At 43.9% G+C, this 18,075-nt stretch overlaps 1 protein-coding gene across 1 annotated transcript in view; it reads left to right on the top strand.

Annotated features, from left to right (window-relative positions):
- The first annotated feature begins 317 nt into the window (after positions 1–317).
- Positions 318–18,075, top strand: part of alk (ALK receptor tyrosine kinase) — a 349,155-nt gene continuing 331,397 nt past the window's right edge. The window contains 1 exon segment of the mRNA XM_034576116.1: positions 318–1,945. Within this exon segment, the coding sequence (XP_034432007.1) occupies positions 1,165–1,945 (781 nt within the window). The 5' untranslated portion in view covers positions 318–1,164.

The raw sequence follows: 18,075 nt of genomic DNA, 5'->3' as shown, positions 1-18,075 counted from the left end.
AGTATATATTAAGATTTGGAGGGGGGGGGGGGCATATTTTATGGCATATTTTCCAACCCTGACCCCTTGATTCCCAGTCTCAATAATAATGTAGTGCCGACTGTGGGACACATGAACTGACATGCTTCCTGGTATTATACACTGGCCTCTGCACATAAGGTGTAATACAACCAAATGGGCTCCAACCCAAACGGCCTCCCTCTGAAACTATTTGTTTTGCGCACAACCGGGAGAGTGCGACTAATCCAATCCAATTTCCGGACACACAAAGGCTCGGTGATTCATTGAAAGAAAAACAAAGAATGAATCAGTGTGGAGCTGTGCTGTTCTGTCCTCCTGGCAGCTCTAATCCCAATTCAGACACACGCACCGTTACGGCTGCGCTGAGGGCGCAATAGACGCGTCCACGCCAGCGGATGCTCCCGCTCTGGCTCGTTCTCAGGGGAGTCGTGTTTGCAAGAAAACGGCTCACGTTGACGTCAGATCGGTGAGTGACTTTACCGACAGGAGCTGCACCGGAGCTCACCGAGTCAGCACCGGAATCCACAGCAGACAATCAAGCCGAGAGGCGGCTGCCGGATGTGATTGTATTTTAAACTTTAATGGAGACTCGGCGTCTCCAAACTCGTTGTGGATTCAGTATTTGGCTGTGAGGAAGAGCGAGAGAGAGGGAGAAAGAGAAAGAGCGAGAGAGAGGGAACGACGCGGCATCTCGCCGCTGACAGAGAGACCACTTGTGCCGCCGTCACAACTGTGCCAAGAGACTGGGAGTCTTTGAAAAGCGACCGGAGCGCAGCCGAGCGGCATACCAAGCAGCGTCCCGGGGAGCGACGCGCCGGGCTGCGATACAACGCATCGTCTTCAAGGTGCCGTGCGTGAGTGTGCGTGTCCACCTGGGTGCGCGGCGAACAGAACGCAGCAATGGCACTTTTCCCGTGTGGAGACGAAGGGAGGAAGGCAACAGTCACCAGCAAACAAATGTAAGAAGAAAAAAGAAGATTCCCTTCGTCTTGCCACGGGTGCGCACTGGCGAAGAGGCGCAGGACCCGCAGCATCATCGATTTCGCACTTTGTGATTTTTGCACTTAACGTGTGTGACGCGGTGAACGGCTGGATTGAGAGAGGGGCTTCACCTGAACGCAAAGACTGACATTTGTTTTAACCATGAACGCCAGGATCTTGTTTTTGCTTGTTTGTTCTGCGGCATTTTTCGCTGGGCTGCAGTGCGCCTCGCCAAGGACCACAGCGGGGACGGATCCCACCACCGCCGGCTTCAGCAACATCAGCAGCGGCAGCAGCAGCGGCGGTGGTGGTGGTGGTGGTAACAGTGGGGAAACCGGGGGCAAAAGAGACTTGAACCAGACCATAAACTCCAGAATCAAAAGGAGAACCCTCTCTGTGGATTTTGCGGTCCCCTCTCTGTTGCGCAATTACCTTGCGGAGTTCATAAAGAGACCGCTGAACGGTGACTGCCAGACTTTTAGAGGATGTTACACAGTGCGCGCAAACTTGAAAATGCACTGCATACCTCTGCAGAAAACCGTATCCACTTTTGTGGAGCCCAGTTCTGCTGCTGCGGATTCAGCACCGAGGAACGTGTCTGCTGATGGACAGCTCCCCTTCTTCTACGAGCGGCCGCTGTCCAAAGTTCTGAAACTGGGCCTGACGAAAGACAGCAGGAATTCCAACCTCGTGGTGGTGGAGATCGGAGAGGATATAGTCAAGACGGGATGTGGGGGGCTGTCTGTGTACGAGGAGGCCCCGGAGTTCACCCTGGAAATGGACCTCACATCTGTTCTGGAGGGGTGGCTGGGCGCGGAGGGGGGCCGGCTCAGGGTCCGCCTCATGCCCGAGAAAAAGGCGCAGGTGCCCGGGATCGAGGATCGGTACACGGCGGCCATACGCGCTGCAGACCCCCGCCTCTTCTTACAGATATCTTCTCAGGGTGAGTTCCCCCCCCCCCCATGCCTTCCCATGGTGTTCCCGCACCCACACACACCCACCCACCCCCCCCCACCCACACACACACACACACACACACACACACAGAGCCTTGTCTTCATGACTTCAGGGGGCATTACATTGATTTCCTGGAGACACCATTAATGTGACTATGCAAACAGATTCCCGTCCCCACAACATGAGTAATACCTGGACCACACACACAGATATATATATTATCATTTCTAAAAGATTCTATTGCATTCTCTTAACCATCTCCACAAAGGGCTTGACTCCAACCCTGTCCCCTAATCTGAACCTCAAAAAGTCATTTGGACCAGCCATATGTCCTCATAACTATGGTTTTAAACCTTAATTTGTCCCCACTACCATACAAAACACACGAGCACACACGTGCATGCCTCAGCAGGCCTAATTCATGTTGTTCAGTCACGGTTGTGATTTAAGTTCTGCTGTGATTAATTTTTGATGTTGGATCCAGTGTGTGTGTAAAAATGCAGTGGTGGTTTTCATGGTGGCAATGAGCGAGTAAAGGAATTTAATGACCTGATGGGAAAATGACGACTGAGGGTTGTGTGTGTGTGTGTGTGTGTGCGTGCGCGTGCGCGTGCGTGTGCGTGTATGTGTGCATGTGCGTGTGTGAGAGGGAGAGAGAGGGAGAGAGAGGGACTCCTTGCATTTAGTTGCTGTGTCTGACTCTCCAGACTCATGTTTCATTATTGATGGCCACCACAGCACTGCTGAGAGACAAATGCATGTTGATTTAATTACCAAACTTTCATTATTTTCCAGTTGGGATCCACACTGAGTATATGCAACATCTTTAGAGGCTGCCATCGTTATCAGTTCTGAGATGGTAATTATTATTTCATTAGCAGGGGAAGAGAGGTGCAGTCGCCTGATAATAACATGCCTGCACATTGCATAAGACCCCAATGCAAAGCTATTTAAGTTAGAAACGGCCCCAGCAGGGCATACTGGGTTCCCCCTTAACGATACCTTCTCAATCCCCTGAGCCACCCACCGCTTGAAGGAAGGTTGGAGATGTAAGAGAACAGGTTTTTATTTTGATTAGGCACAAATTAAGCCGTTATCTCCAAGAAAGCTTTAGCACTCAATACTCGAGGGCCCTTCCCTCGTTCTTTTGAGCATCGGCACAATCAGTGTAATTGCTTAATCACTTTGATGAGGGAGGCTGGCCCAGAAAAAATCCAACGGAACCTATCGGACAAAGGCAGAGCGGAGGCTGGCTCGGCTGGGAGCTGATAGAGTAAGGAGGACGCCCCCCCCCCATCCACCACCATCCGCGACGACCACAAACCCCCTTCACCTGCAGGCATGTCTGCACCTAGGAACACATGCAGACATGCAAATGCACACATAGAAATGAACAGAATGTAGAAACGGCATGTTAGGTAACAAACTATTACATGTCGTGTTAGTTACTGCGCTGTGCATTGCATTGTGAATATGGCTGGATTTTCAAATGCAACATAATAACTTGCTGTGATGTTGTAATGGCAGTGTTGTTAACCCTTTGAGCTGTATATGCAATGATACACACACGGCGAACATGCTTTATACATATCAAACTGTGCTAGGGAAGCATCTGGGTGCAGCAGCACTGCCGCTCCAAGCAGGCAGTCCAACAACACAGCTGCTGGTGGGTTCAGGTGGGAAGCCAGCAGGGGATGTTTTCATGTTTTTGCAGTGAGGACATCATCTCCGGTGAGTGCCACTTTGTCGTTCCAGCCTCTGACTCATCAAACTGGTCCTGTGGATCGGTGTGGAATAGGAGGAATGTATGCGCTTTCTGTTATTAATCTGAGATTTTCCCAAGAGTCAGCCAATTCCTGACAATGACATGTGTTTGTGATCACGTGACAAAGCAGTTGCATCAGAGTGACCGAGGGGGGATGTGTGATGTTCTCAGAGGGAGAGGAGAGGCTGGTACAATGGATCAGCCAAAAAATGGGACTTTGACACAAGAGATTTCTCCTCGCACCAACATGACAGTGACGATCATCTCTGAACCTAAACTAAAACATATTAACACCCACTAACGTCTGGCTTTTGTCTGCAATGGGAAAGGATACAATCGGGATTCGACAAAGGTTTTTATTGGCTCTGAACCTGCTAATTTGGCAAGACAGCGAGGTGAGAGAGCACCTGGTTTGTCGGTGCATTTATGAAGTTGAACATGACGCTCTGGGGGGAAAAAACAAGCAAGATACTCTACCGGCAACGGGAGTCAATCGCCTTTAGTGTGTTTACCCAGGTTTACCTAACCATGATGACACAGTGGATTTCAACCCAGACCCTGATCTTTCCCATACCAAGCTATGCACGAAAAAAAAAGAGACAAAAAATACCGACACACAGACACACTCCTGTCTAGTTTCCAGTTTCCCCCTTTAATCTGCTTTGATTGAAAATGTCCACTGCAGCTCTCAACAGCCTTCAAATCCACACAGCTGGTGTCCTTGTGTCTGTGTACAGTAAGCCGACCTGAATGGTGGCTGGAACTTGTATGATCAGGACAGTTTTCAATGTTTGTATCGGTAATATTGTGTTGATTCTGTCCTGCTGTTAACGGCGGCAGATCAAAACGTGTGTTGTTGTTGTACAGGGCAGCAAACAGCGTATTTTGCTGCTTAATTGAAGGAACTTGTTTGTACCTGTCGTCCTCTGTAAACTGTCCTCGGTTCAGCAGGAAATTAGTTTGTGTTCTGACATGCACTGCATATCCATGGAGAATATTGTGTTGTGTAGTCATTCTGGTGAAGTGGTTACAGGCCAACTCATCACACAATGAGTTTGGGCCAAGAAGCCAAAGTCTGCTGCCGCAAAAGAAGAATGACTGATCCATTATCTACCTACTAATTCATCAAACGTCTATCTGTTTGTCTGTCTGTCTGCCTGACTGTTAATTCGCTGATTTCTATTCCACCCTGTCGGACTGAGACAGACACACGGCACAGGCACTGATCTCAGTCATGGCAACAACATTCAAAGGATCACTTCCATTTGGCAATTGTTTGAAAAAAGCCTTTAATTTGAAAAGTTGTGAACTTGTCCTGAGATTGTGTCGATTACTTAACAAACCTCTGAAATTTAAAAGTTAATAATTCAAATTACACACATTTGAACAGTAATTAAGCAAATTCGTTTTTTTTATTTTTTTTTATGAAAAACATTGACTATAAAATCTCACTGCAGATAAACCAGGTAGGATTAACACACAGTTTTCTCACTCTGCACCACAGACTGTTTATCAAAAGCTCGGCACACAACGTCCAGCACACAAACAATAAATAGTGACAGTGTATTGTAGAACAGTTTGAGGAGGACTCACTAATGATAAAGAATAATTGTGACGTAGCTCCAGAGCATTAACACAGGACAAGAGAACAGAACATTCCGAACAGGCAGGTTTACAAAGGACACAATTTAAAAAGAAACAAAGGTATAATTTCATCTCATCCATTAATGCAGACAAATGCCACTGTTAGTGCAAAGACAGCAGCTCCTCATTTAAATGAATAGGCTGCTGTCAGTTGTTTATTGCATCCATGATCATTTCTCTTATTTCACTTCTCCTCCATCCTTCATCCTCACATAACCCAGAAATTGATCAAGTCTTTAATCATTGAGGAAAGCTCAGAGGAGCAGAGTGACTTCCTGTGGGAAGCTTCAGCGTGGAGATATAGAAGCATTCACTCGCTCCAAATGTGGTACGATAATGAGCCGTATTGAAAACACATCACCTCAGCGATTCTCTTTTTTGTCAAGAACAGTGGGAAAAGGACAAATAACAGCATCAATAGAACAAAGCTCAAAACAAAGAAAGCAGCAGTTCCTATAGAGTCTGATTTGACAAAAGCAGCTTTGTCTCCAACTGCATGAATTACCAGCATCTGCCATGAATCTAATCCCAACTCCTGTGCATGGCAGGGTTTATGTTTATGAATGAAAATGTCAATGTGACCTACATGATTTTAGAACAAGACAAGCTGTTGAAACAAAACAAGCCTTTTCCTCCTTCTTTTTAATGCAGGAAGTATTTTATTATGAAAAACATTAATGGGGATTGGCCAACCACATCTGGTATTAAGACAAATAATCGGATAACAATAAAAACCACATTGTAATTGGCATCAATAAAAGACTGATATCACTGGTTTTGTGGTTAAGCTCATGAGGCTGCGCCTCCAGATCATGAAATTCCTGTGATCTTTAAGCACTAGGTTGTTTTTGTATGTATGTATGTATTATATGTATTTTATGCTAATGACGAACTATCATATGGCTAATCATGAAAAAGTTATGATCACAAAACAAGTTGTTTGTATTCCCATACATATACAAATTTGCTGTTATGTTCACATCTGTTGTGTTAAAGGCCAAAAATGCCTGCTGTACTTTCCCATGAAAACAGTGAGAGGGTTATATACAGTATATGTGCAGCATACAACTTCAACAGAGATGGATAACTTAAATGGTGTGTGTGTGTGTGTGTGTGTGTGTGTGTGTGTGTGTGTGTGTGTGTGTGTGTGTGTGTGTGTGTGTGTGTGTGTGTGTGTGTGTTTGTGTGTGTGTGTGGAGGGTCGGTTAGTGGGGATCATCTTTGCTGTGTTCCACTCTACAACTATATTAAAGTCAATATGCTTTCTTTGCCTGAAAGATAATTCTAATATTATTGCACAATATTTTTTTACTATTATTATAGGATTGTATTGCAGTTTAATGTTTTGTTGTAATTTTTTGTAATTTTGAATGGTTTGGCAACATGTACGATGTGTTTCCCAGCCAAATTTGACCCAAAACATCACAGGAAACTTTTATTTATAGACATTTTAAATAAAAAAATTTAAACAAGCACAATAAATAAATAAAATGTGTCTATATGTATTTTAGAATCCATTGGTTGAGCATGTACGCCTTGATTTGATCAGGAATAAACTTATAGGTGTGTTTCAAACATCTAATCTTGAAAATGGGTCAAATTTGACAGACACAGACGACAGGATGAGTAAATGAATGCGTCAGTGTCACTGAATGATTGTGTGTCAGTATTTTGTTAACCGGTGATGGATTGGTGACTTGTCCTGAGTGTACTGACTCATGCCCAATGTAAGTTGAGATTCAAAACCTAATTATACTTTATTGTATTTCAGTTTGATCATAATTTATTTGTTGTTCAAATTAATGATGCCAAGCAAGCTGTAATTGACATTGAAATAAACAGTCAATTGCTTTGAATATTAATTGCTTTGATTCAAATGGCTCTGTGTTTGACCTTGAAAGTAGTCACTGTGTTCAGGGGCTGCATCCTCCAGAGGCTGCATTTTAAAACCGATTGCATCACAGTGGCAAAACTAGACTGTTGAGAAGGCTCCTTCAAATGCAGCCAACAAAGGTGTCCTCCCGTGCGCCTCCTTTGTGGGCCGGGTAGACTCTATCCTTAGAAGGAGCCCCCCCCCCCCCTGAATTGGAACTCAACGAGCAATGACCCTAAAGGTTATATTTGGCCCTCTGAGCTGTGTTACCTCTTCGTGACAGACTAGACTACCTTGGCCGAAACCACACATGCACATTAAAATACACAGACATCAGACGACCCCAAAAGCCACAACACAACTACAAAAGTCACATCCATTGTGTTAAGGTGTGACTTGACCGCAGAAAGAAATCAGCTCATTTCATGGTCAACATCCGTTGTGGCTTTTGTAGTTGGGTTGTCAGTTTTGTATTCTTGGTATAGCGTTTGCATTTATATTTTCCATTAATGTGCTTGTGTGGGACCCCTTGCCCACCATATTTAGTGACTCGCCAAGTGACAAGACAGGCTGACCACGCTGGGGCTAGCTGGTTAGCATGTTAACTGCAGTAGAAGCCAAATTAAGTAAATTAAAAACAAGTTAATATTGGTGTGCTACCTACTGCGGGAGACAGCTCGTGGGAAATAAAGGGAGGGGAAGTTTGTGCTACTGCTGTTTGTGTAGCAATAGTGAAAACATGCATATAGCTCCTTTAACGCGAGGCCTAGCTCTTTAGCTGCAGAAAGAGTTTGCTCAGTTGACATTGGCTCAGCTCGCTGTTAAACTTTGGATTCATGATAACTGGTGGACGCACAGGGTCATTTACATTACTTTGTATTTGGCTCTGCATGCATTTGCCATATTATATTTTTATACAGAAGATATGGAAGAATAAAATCACTAATATAACGTTGATTACCTCTACGTAGTCCGACCAGAGCTCCAGCGTCTTTCACTTTGGAACGAATAAGCAGGCACAGAAAATGGACAGCTACAACAGAGAACTGTCAGCTGGTGTTATATGGAGGTGCACGCCGTTCCTTTTTTCAAATTGAATTTAGTTTCACTTTATTCTATTTTACGGTTCAGCCTTTAATATAGTGACAGTTGTCCTGAGTTGTCCTCCACACAGGTGGACTCCACAGCCGCCCTCTAGATTACTGTGCGACTGTTTGCAGAGTCACAGATTATCATGGGCAATTATTACATTATGAGATTCTACAAGGCCAAACTGTGTTTACACATTGTTGATGCACAGTCACAGACACACACACACACACACACCTGGACACACATATCTGTCCATTCTTTTCCCTTCTTGTAACCGCTTATAACACAAACTCCGACCTGCCAAGGCTCCCCTGTGTGTTGTCTCGCTCTGTCGGTTAATTTTACAACCCTGATTGGCCAGTTTCTGGCATTTATCTGTGTAATGTGCATGCAACACTTGTTGTTTTCAGCCTCCGGTAAGATGCCGGCTATTAGCATGAAATAAATACCCGCCATGGCACCGGGAATAATTTGACGATCAGGCGAACGTGCCTACGGGAGTCAAGGCATTAAACGCTGCATAGTACATTTATACTTACTCGCCCTATGGGCCCTATGGGGGAGATCATTAATGAGAAATGTTTCTATGAGCTACAGTATAGGAAAAGGGGAAAACAGCGCTGGGCAGGTGTGATAAAGACTTGACCTCTACTTTATTAACCTCTGTTATGTTCACCAAGCAGGGCCATAAATAGGCTGCAAGAGAATCATTAAATGATTTCAGCATTAGAAGCAGGAGGAAGTGGGGGACCCCTGCTTCATTAACCTGCACATACCTGCCACTGAGCTCTTTAAGATGTTCGTGTTCCTTCAGCACGCCATTAGCAAAGAGTGCATTCATAAAACTGCCTGGCATGGTGATTGAGGCCCCCGCAGTAAGAGAGTGCCACCATCATGCTTGAGAGGAGCGGCTGTGTACGCTAGGGCTTTTCTCCCCATGTTTGCCCCCTCAGCGCTGCCTCAAAAGCAAACACACACTGTCGTGAGTTTCGGTTGAGCGTCCCCAGCCCGCTGCTCCTTTGAGAGGCTTAAAACAGAATCTTAGTGTGTCTGCGTATGTGTGTGTGTGTGCGTGCGTGCGTGTCTTAACCGTCAGGCAAATATAGCGATTTCTTCTGAAACATAAAGAGAGTGAAAAGCAAATTTATAAAGATAGATTACACGCTTGGCACCTTGTTTACCCTGTGTTGCTCGTGGCCCTTTCGGAAGAGGTTACTTGTTGAAAGATGAATACATTTGAATTTTCCTCATCCTAAATGCATTTCTCTTGTCTCCTGACAAAGTGGTACACATATCAGCTTCAAGAGCAGTCATGGTAGTTTGACTGAGGGTGTGAGGGTACGCCACAGCAGAACATCTAGATGTTTGATTTCAGCTCATATCATATCTACCTTGTGGCTTTTTGACTGAGATGTTGCTTCTGCACTTACTGTATATATGTTCTGTTACTGATATGTTGTGTACTTATATGTCTACTTAAATGTTCACACCGGGGATCGGAGAGAAACAGCATTTCAATTCAATTCCAATTTATTTGTATAGCGCCAAATCATAATATGCATTATCTCAAGGCACTTTACATTTAAGGTCAAGACCTTACATTTTTTTTGTAGAGAAACCCAACAGTTCCCACAATGAGCAAGCACTTTGGGGACTGTGGCGAGAAAAAACTCCCTCAAAAACTGGAAGAAGCCTCTAGCTGAACCATACTCAATGTGGGGGCGGCCATCTGCACCGGTTGGGGTGAGCAGGGAAAAATGGGGAGGAGAGGAGAGATGGGTGGGAAAGAGAGGAGAGAAGTAAGAGAGAGATAGGGGGGGAGGGGGAGGAGAGGGAGGAGAGGGAGACCAGGGACACTTGTGCAGCATCAGATATCAGCTCTGAGTAGTTATAATGAAAACAATAACAGTGTAAAGATGCTATTGATTAATAATGATAGCAGCAACAGTTCATATACTGTATAAATTAAGTAATAATATGAATTATTGTTAATAATAATAATAATAATAATAATAATAATAATAATAATAATAGTTGTTATCTTGCAGCTCTGGAGTCGTATAGATAGCTGCAAAGAGAGAGAGTAAGAGAGAGGGAGAGACTATAGGAGGAAAAGAAAAGGAAAGAGGATGAGGCGTGTGGTTGTACAGGATCCTGCCCGACTTGTTTACACTGAATGCAACTTGGGCCCAAACTGTGAAAATCTCTAATGTCAATGCGTGGTTGGAACTAAAGAGTTTGTTATCCTTGTTAAATAATCTGTAGATTCATATTTCTACTAATGAAAATTAAAACAACAGTTCCCTGTTTTTGTCTGCACGAGTACTGCAAACATGGCAAGTAACATCTTCTAATAAGATCAAGTAATCCACTTTATTAATCTTTAGGGCTTTTAAATGTCAGTTAAGACTTTGGTTTGGTCTTCTTGTATTTTGGCACACCAACCCTTCTTTTTCAAATGGCCATATCCACCTCAGAATACCCATAATCCCTTGGAGTTTGAGCGTGTCTGCCTTGTATTTAGAAGGAAGAGTTCAGGCATTATTTGTGATGAAGATGGAGTGGCACCCCCATAGGCGGATTTCTCCAGAGAGTCACCCCCCTCAATATCAGTACAAACATAAGCAATGATTATCTTATATAGTAATACAATATACACTGAACGCTAATTATAGAGGCAAACTAAAGCATTCCTAAACTCTGACAGATTGTAACCCCCCTCCCACCCCTCCCGCCTCACAGTGGTTTGGTCAATGGCTCATCGCCCCCCCCTCCTCTCTCTCAGAGCGATGCAATCTCTCAGTCTCTCAAGTCTCAGCCCTGAGACAAAGGATGTGTCAGACACGTTGCTGTAATTCTATCACTCGATAGAAAAAAAACTAATTTACATTTAACCAGACTTCATCTTGTTTGTTTGACCACAGTTGAATGTTGAATCTAACTCCGGCCACCTTGGTACGTGCAGCTGCATCTTCTGATGCACACGAGAGGCAGGAAATCTATCTACAATTATAACGTTCATAACTCAGTGAATTCTCATCCGATTTTCAAGCCGTTTGCTTTGTCAGATGTGTGTTAATGTTACAGAATGTTTGGTTACATTGAACTGGTTGAATTGCCTACCCAAAACAATTAGGTGTTATTAAGTGCATTGAACTGAATTGAATACCTTGGCCATGGATTTTGTGAAGCACTCTGTAACCTTGTTTAGATAAGTGCTATAAAATTAAAGTTATTGTTATTTTTCTTTTTTCTTACTGCATGTAAAATGGCTGCCATGCTGCATTTTCTGTATCATTTGGGAAATAAATGAATTCTCAAATCGTTGAAAAAAGAACAAATTACAACAAACACTGTTATATTCAGCGTCTATAAGCTTCATAATGTTGTGGACGTTTACACAGTGACAGCAAAATATTAGAGATCAGGTTCTTCAGGAAAACCGAATCTAATATTATTCCCTTTAGATGGGATTTTGATGGGTGTTGCTTCTCTACTGCTACTGTAAATAAGTTCAAGGACCCCAGTGATACCAAATGCATGAGTATGGAAAACACCTTATTTCTATTATAGGACACAGACCGTTTCGGGTCATTGAGAGTGGTGGAAGGGTCAGATCCAGGGAGACAGCCAGGTGACAGGAGACATTTCTCTATTTATCCCTCCCCCAATAGTAAGATCCCCCCTGGGTGCCTCTCTCACAGGAGCTGAACTGGAGGAATAAAGCGCTCTTAAACACATTTGGTGGGAACATAGTTCGATGACACCGTGCACCTGCTGACCTTTAATTTAGTTTGTCCAGGTGGAAGGACGCAAAGCTGCTGGGGAAGTGACATTATATTACAAGTGAGTGCATGGACTCGTGTCAATCAATGAGGCTCCTGACATTTAAAGCTTGTATCAATCAGCCACTAATGGGAAAATCAATAGGAAGCCAGAATGACATGTCACTTTATTACTTATGCATTTCTATGATCAATTCAGTCAAGCTGTTGGTGGCGTGTTGTGACACCCCGGAAGACCCGTTAGGCCCCGCTCAGCTAATCGATACAGCGAGTTATCCCGAGCGTGGTCAAGTGCACGTGTTAGCTGCTCAGTGGACTTGATTTCATGACAGAGCAGTTGAGAAAAGGGCACCTGAGGGCGAAAAGCAGAATCTGTGATTGTCTAGCAGTAGTGTCAGAATTCTGGATTCATTGATTTTCTCATATTTACAAATGTGAATCGCAAAAATACACAAACACAGCATCTGCAATATAAACACCTCAGAGCGTTTTTTCTTTTCATTTTCAGAGCTAAAAAATCAGAATGCCTGACAGTGAAATAACAGGATTACCGCCCTGGAGTCACCACAGACACTTTTCCATGCTGTATTCACATGTTAAACCTCCATGAAATATTGCAAATGCAGCACGTTCTATTCCAATGGCCTCGAGTGAAGAAAACAGCTCCTCTCTGTGGCACCGTGCATGGCTGAAAATTAGGGCTTTTTAATGAGATGCCCCCTGAACCTGCAGAAAGAGCACATATGACAGTGGAATTCAACAGGACTGCCGTCGGCGTAATGAGACAGCTGATGCTTCACTTGTAGGAAGTGAAGAAACCATTTATTTGGCAGCCGGAGCTGGTGAGATGTTCGGCCTGTGCACTGGCCCTGACGTTACTTGGCTCCACCTCAAGAGCTCGGGGAGTGCAACTGTTGCCCAAAAAGACAAGCTGTTAGCATTCTGTAGCTGGCCACGCTTGAAATATGAAAACGTGTCGCTAGCCAAAGTGGAGATTACATGTAAACACACTGACAATGTAAACAGCAGTCAGTGTCTTTTTACGATATTAATCACCCTCAGTCTAGTTAATGCTCGTGTCACTGTTTTGTAAATTAGCCAGACTCAAGGTGACTTTGGCTGTGATTTTCATTTTCCATTCTTATTCAACGCTGTCTTTTTTTTTTCTTCTTCTCCTCCTCCCCCCTGATGTTTTAGTTATTTATGCCACTTGCTTGTTCTTTTTTTAAAAAGTGCGAGCTGCCGGTTTGATTAATGGCGATGCTTATAAGAGGCCTCGGCGCAGGAGTCGAGCTCGGAGCTAGGTGTGGAGAAGAATGCATACTGTACACTGAACTGTACGGAACGTGAAGTTCACACTTCCTCCCTGAGATGCTCCACTTTCATAATAAGAGAGGTAAATAATGTGCATATTTGACCGGTCATACGTTTCTGGAGGTTACACAGAGAATTGTTGCCAATTTGAATGCGATGATGCCATCATTGCCTCATTTCTTTCCCTTTGTTCTGTCTATGTAGGTTATAAGATAAGGAGGGATGAAGATTGAAGTTCCTCTCGATATTACTGCCCCATCCCTCAGTGATTTATATTCTCCTCCCACGTTCAGTTTCATACATCAATGACCACACACAGTCATAACCCTGTATGGCGAATAAAGAAATTAGACACACTCAATATCATGGAGAACAAATGATTGCTTCAAATGTCGCTAACATTTCATAAATGTGTTGCATTTTAGAGCTTAAAAACGAAATTACAAAGTTAAAAAAGTTAAAAAGTCTCTAGCTGTGCCTAAAGTTTAGGGACCAACTAAGACCCCCTTTTCCGTGGGCTGCGTAGACCACAGAGGCCAGAATGAGACAGTCTGGTCTACAGAGGATTTCTTTGATCAGCGTCACCAGCTTGCTTAGCCTTTACTGCTGTCGCCTAGTAACAGGGCTGCAGTTCAACTCAACGAGAAAGTTTAATGACCCTTAATCTCAAGAGGGATCCAGCCCCACATAAGCAAATTGCTTGTCTAGTGGCCAGTCTGGCGTCTTCCCCTCCCAACAAAGTCCGGTAAAGCAAGCGCAGAGGCCCACATTTCCTACACGGGCTGAAAGTTGTTTACCAATCACAACAGAGTGGACCGGCTGGCCAATCAGATCAGGCTGGGCTTTATCAGGGGGGGGCCTTAAAGAGACAGGAGTGTTTAGACAGAGGCTGAAAAGAGGAGCTGCAGTAATGGACAATATGAGAAAAGTGACTGTTTTCTAAACGATATGTAAATCAAATTTTATTAATAGCACAAATAAAAATGATGACCCAGAATATGAGCATGATATGTCTCCTTTAAAAGCTGGTTGCTGTCTTCGCTGCGGAATAAGAATAGAAGGGATAGAGTTACTTCAGGGCAGTATCATAATATTTGCAGGGCATGGGTAAGAACTGGGTGTTTGGGGAGCTCCTTGTCAGGCTCGGGAAACGACCATAATGTACATGATGTTCATTAAGTGTGTCTGCTGCTAAGTCAAAATGCAGTCAAGTTCATAGTTCCTACAATGGGAGACCAGCGTGTTCTGCTCATTGTAACCCAGACAAATAGCACTGTGGGTAATGTATATCAATGTTAAACTTATATTATTGCAGTTAAGTCAAAATTTCTGTCTGTGGGTATTCGTGGAGCAAATTTATTGGCTATATTGACCTGTGTATCACTTTGTGCTGGGTAGGTGGCATACAGTGGGTTTATGAGAGCTTCCTGCTGAAAACAGCTGCTGCAGTCTAAAACAAGCTTGATAAGAGCAGAGTTTGATGGCCAGAAAATGAAAACAATGATCTAAAACTACACTGCAAGGGTCGGCAGAGCTGATGGGAATCTGCAGATGTGGGTAATCACTTTTTTTCTGCATCTGCCACAGAAAATGACCCCTTTCACAAATTAATGGAGAGTTTCCAGCATCTCATTTCACTTTTTACAGTTTTTGGACAGCTGGCAGGATAGCAGCACAAAAATCTAAGGGAATGAGGAGGAAGCGGGAAGCATTTTGGGGGCAGCGCAACGCACCCGTAGTCTTTCCAGGCCAGCGAAGCACTACCACTAAGCTTTTCTCTGTTGTCAAGACTGTCCTTGGTTTTTCACACATCTTAAGCCAAACTTACATTTGAGCTGAATCAAACCAGTGCCTGTGACGCTAACCGCTGAGCATTAAGAATCAGGGGGGAACATGAAGAGAAGAAAAGCTCCCATCATTCACCTGGAGTTAAAAAGCCATTAACAGACGTGGCACAGGAACTCATACACACAAAGCCTGGCAGCCTTAGAGGAGCAGCCTGAGTGCTCTCAGGCCACATCCCCAGCTCCCTTTATGATCTGTAATGGGATTGTTGAGGAGCTCCAGCAGCATCCTCATCACAGGACAAAACCCCCTTAATGAGACATGATTCGCCATGAAAGGGCAAAGAAGAGCAGTTTCTCACTGAACCCGCTTATCCCTTGAAACCTGCCCAACCCCACATCCTCACCCCCGCCATTCACCTTTCTAAGGGGATACTGGGCATGTTCAATCCTCCCTGCACCACCCCTGCCACTGCTGTGGCACGGAGGAGTGTGTAGGTGTGTGTATGTGTGTTGGGATGGGGGGGTGGGGGGGGGGAAGAGGCAGAGCAGCAGTGCCATGAGAGGTGCTGTTTGTGGCTTATCGGAGCACCAGTCCCAGCATGCTCTGTGGCCTGGACTGGCTAAAGGGATGGAAGCATAACTTACTCAGTTTCTGAGATCGCTGGAGTTCAATATTGAGCTGTTTTGAACTCGCCAATGCCTCCAAACAGCTTATCTTCTCAGCTGAGTGCAATGAGAAAAGTTTGATGAAGTCCTAACTTCTGCTCAGTCTTTTTTTGCTAGTTTGAGTCTGGCTCTCTTAAGCAATAGTTGCCCCACCATCCAGCCATTTATTATCAGCTGGGACAAAATTGAAAAGTGATGGATAAAGCCAGGGTAATATCTACCTTGAGACAGGTGTTACATGTCAAAGTCAATATATTGGTCATGAGGATTGCCAGCCAGCCTGTGAGAACTGTTGGGCTGTCATGTTTTATGTGGCTCTGTAGAAACCTCAGGCCTTTCTCAATCTGCATTCACTTCTGTTCTTGTTGACTTGTGAAACATCATCAGTCACATTTCAAGTATTGTTCCTGTTTAAAAGTCTGCACCTTGCCAAGTAAAGTCCAGATGATTGGATGTGCTCTTGCTCTGCCCACATTACAGAGGATGCATCGCACGGTGAAATGTGTGGACAGTTTTACTATTTTACTATCACTGCTACTGCTGTTTCATGGCATGTAGCTTTAAGATTTTAAAAAGCAGGTAGTTGTTTAAACTTAAAGTCAATGGTTGATTCACAATAATAGTTGAAAATTTGCCTAGAATTTTTTCACAAGCCAACAAAAGCTATCAAGATGGTTGGTTGGTCAGTGCTCATGGAACCCAACAGGGAACAGCCTTATCTCCGTTAGTCCTTTTGAAATTTGCAACTGGCTCTGATGTATCTGCAGTGGATAAACATGACATGTTGTCTGTTTTGTACTTTGTACTTTATACTTAAATATTTTAGGTATTTATTTAATTATTATTATTTTTTAATGCAACTTTAATTTTGTACTAGAGTGTTGTCTTTATACTTTTGACCACATTGTTTGGGGTAAGGATTACTGTCCAATGCACAATATGGAATGTAATGATGCACAGGCTATTTTGCAATAAAGTTAACATTTAGGCAAAATTGTGATCAAGGGACAACTGAGGTTACCTGGGACCTCACTGACTCACCTGACTCATGGGCGGCCAATAAGAGCCTTTACACCAGCAGGCAAAATTAATCAACAAGAGGATGGGAGAGAGTATTGATTCGGAGTGCTTGTATCATTGCCTGTATGTCTGGGGAAGGGTTGGAGACAGATTTGGGCAGTGTCCATGCATAATGATTAACGTCTTATTGAAGTGACGGTGTGTCACTCTTTGTTTATATTTTTGCTTTGCCCAGAGACTGCTGCCACCTGGCAGTGGTACAGTGTAATGGATGCCGCACTCAAGGACCAGAACTTGATTAGTCCGCCCCTTGTCGTTGCAGCCAACGTGACTTAGTGCTGCTACAGGTGGTGTGGTCATTAGACCGGCCACTGCCCGTTATGCAGAAGAGACCAGGGCCAGCCACGCAGGAAGACGCCCGGGGACAAAATCAGGTTCCTCTGAAATTCATGAGAGCAGGGAAATCAAAGAGGGGGAGGGAGACAGTTTCTTTAGAAGAGGAGGGGAAAAGAGAAGCTACAATATGCAAAGCAATATATATCTGTTTGAGAAAAACATCAATAAATTATGTATGTATATGTGTTTTTACATGTATTTGTGAATGTGTGTGTGTGTGTGTGTCTTTAGGACATTTTCCAGCAACAGTATTAACCTTCTCAAGAACAGTAGAGCTCATGGGGACCAAACCTGATACTAATGTGGCAAAACATCATTTCTGAGGACCTGGTCTAGCTTAGGGACAAGGTTTGATTAAGCTGTCCCCAAAAAAACGATGCAGAGTCCCCATGAGGATAGCTGTCGAACAAGCACATCTTGCAGAGACCATGGATTGCCAATACACACATTAAGAAAGTTGTTTATAACATCACTGATACCCAGTAGAAGCACTGAAAGGGACAGTTTTTGTTTATGTAACTTTTCATCTGTGGATCTTCAGGAGGCAAGAATCCTGATGTGACATATCTCATATTATTTGATGTAATTGAAAAACAACATATGGTTCAAATTGATTTGAGTTGATAGGCAACGTACCAATCTTAAAGGATAATAATGACACTGTTACATTTTCTTCAAATACAGTAGGCTGTATAAAGATGGATGACATGTGTTGACCCAAAAGTGAAGCCAACGCGTCTTGATTGCCACCTGGTGGCTGGCCACAGTACAAAA

This window comes from Hippoglossus hippoglossus, chromosome 22 (assembly GCF_009819705.1).
Source record: "Hippoglossus hippoglossus isolate fHipHip1 chromosome 22, fHipHip1.pri, whole genome shotgun sequence".
NCBI lineage: Eukaryota > Metazoa > Chordata > Actinopteri > Pleuronectiformes > Pleuronectidae > Hippoglossus > Hippoglossus hippoglossus.
This window is presented reverse-complemented; position numbering and strand designations above follow the sequence as displayed.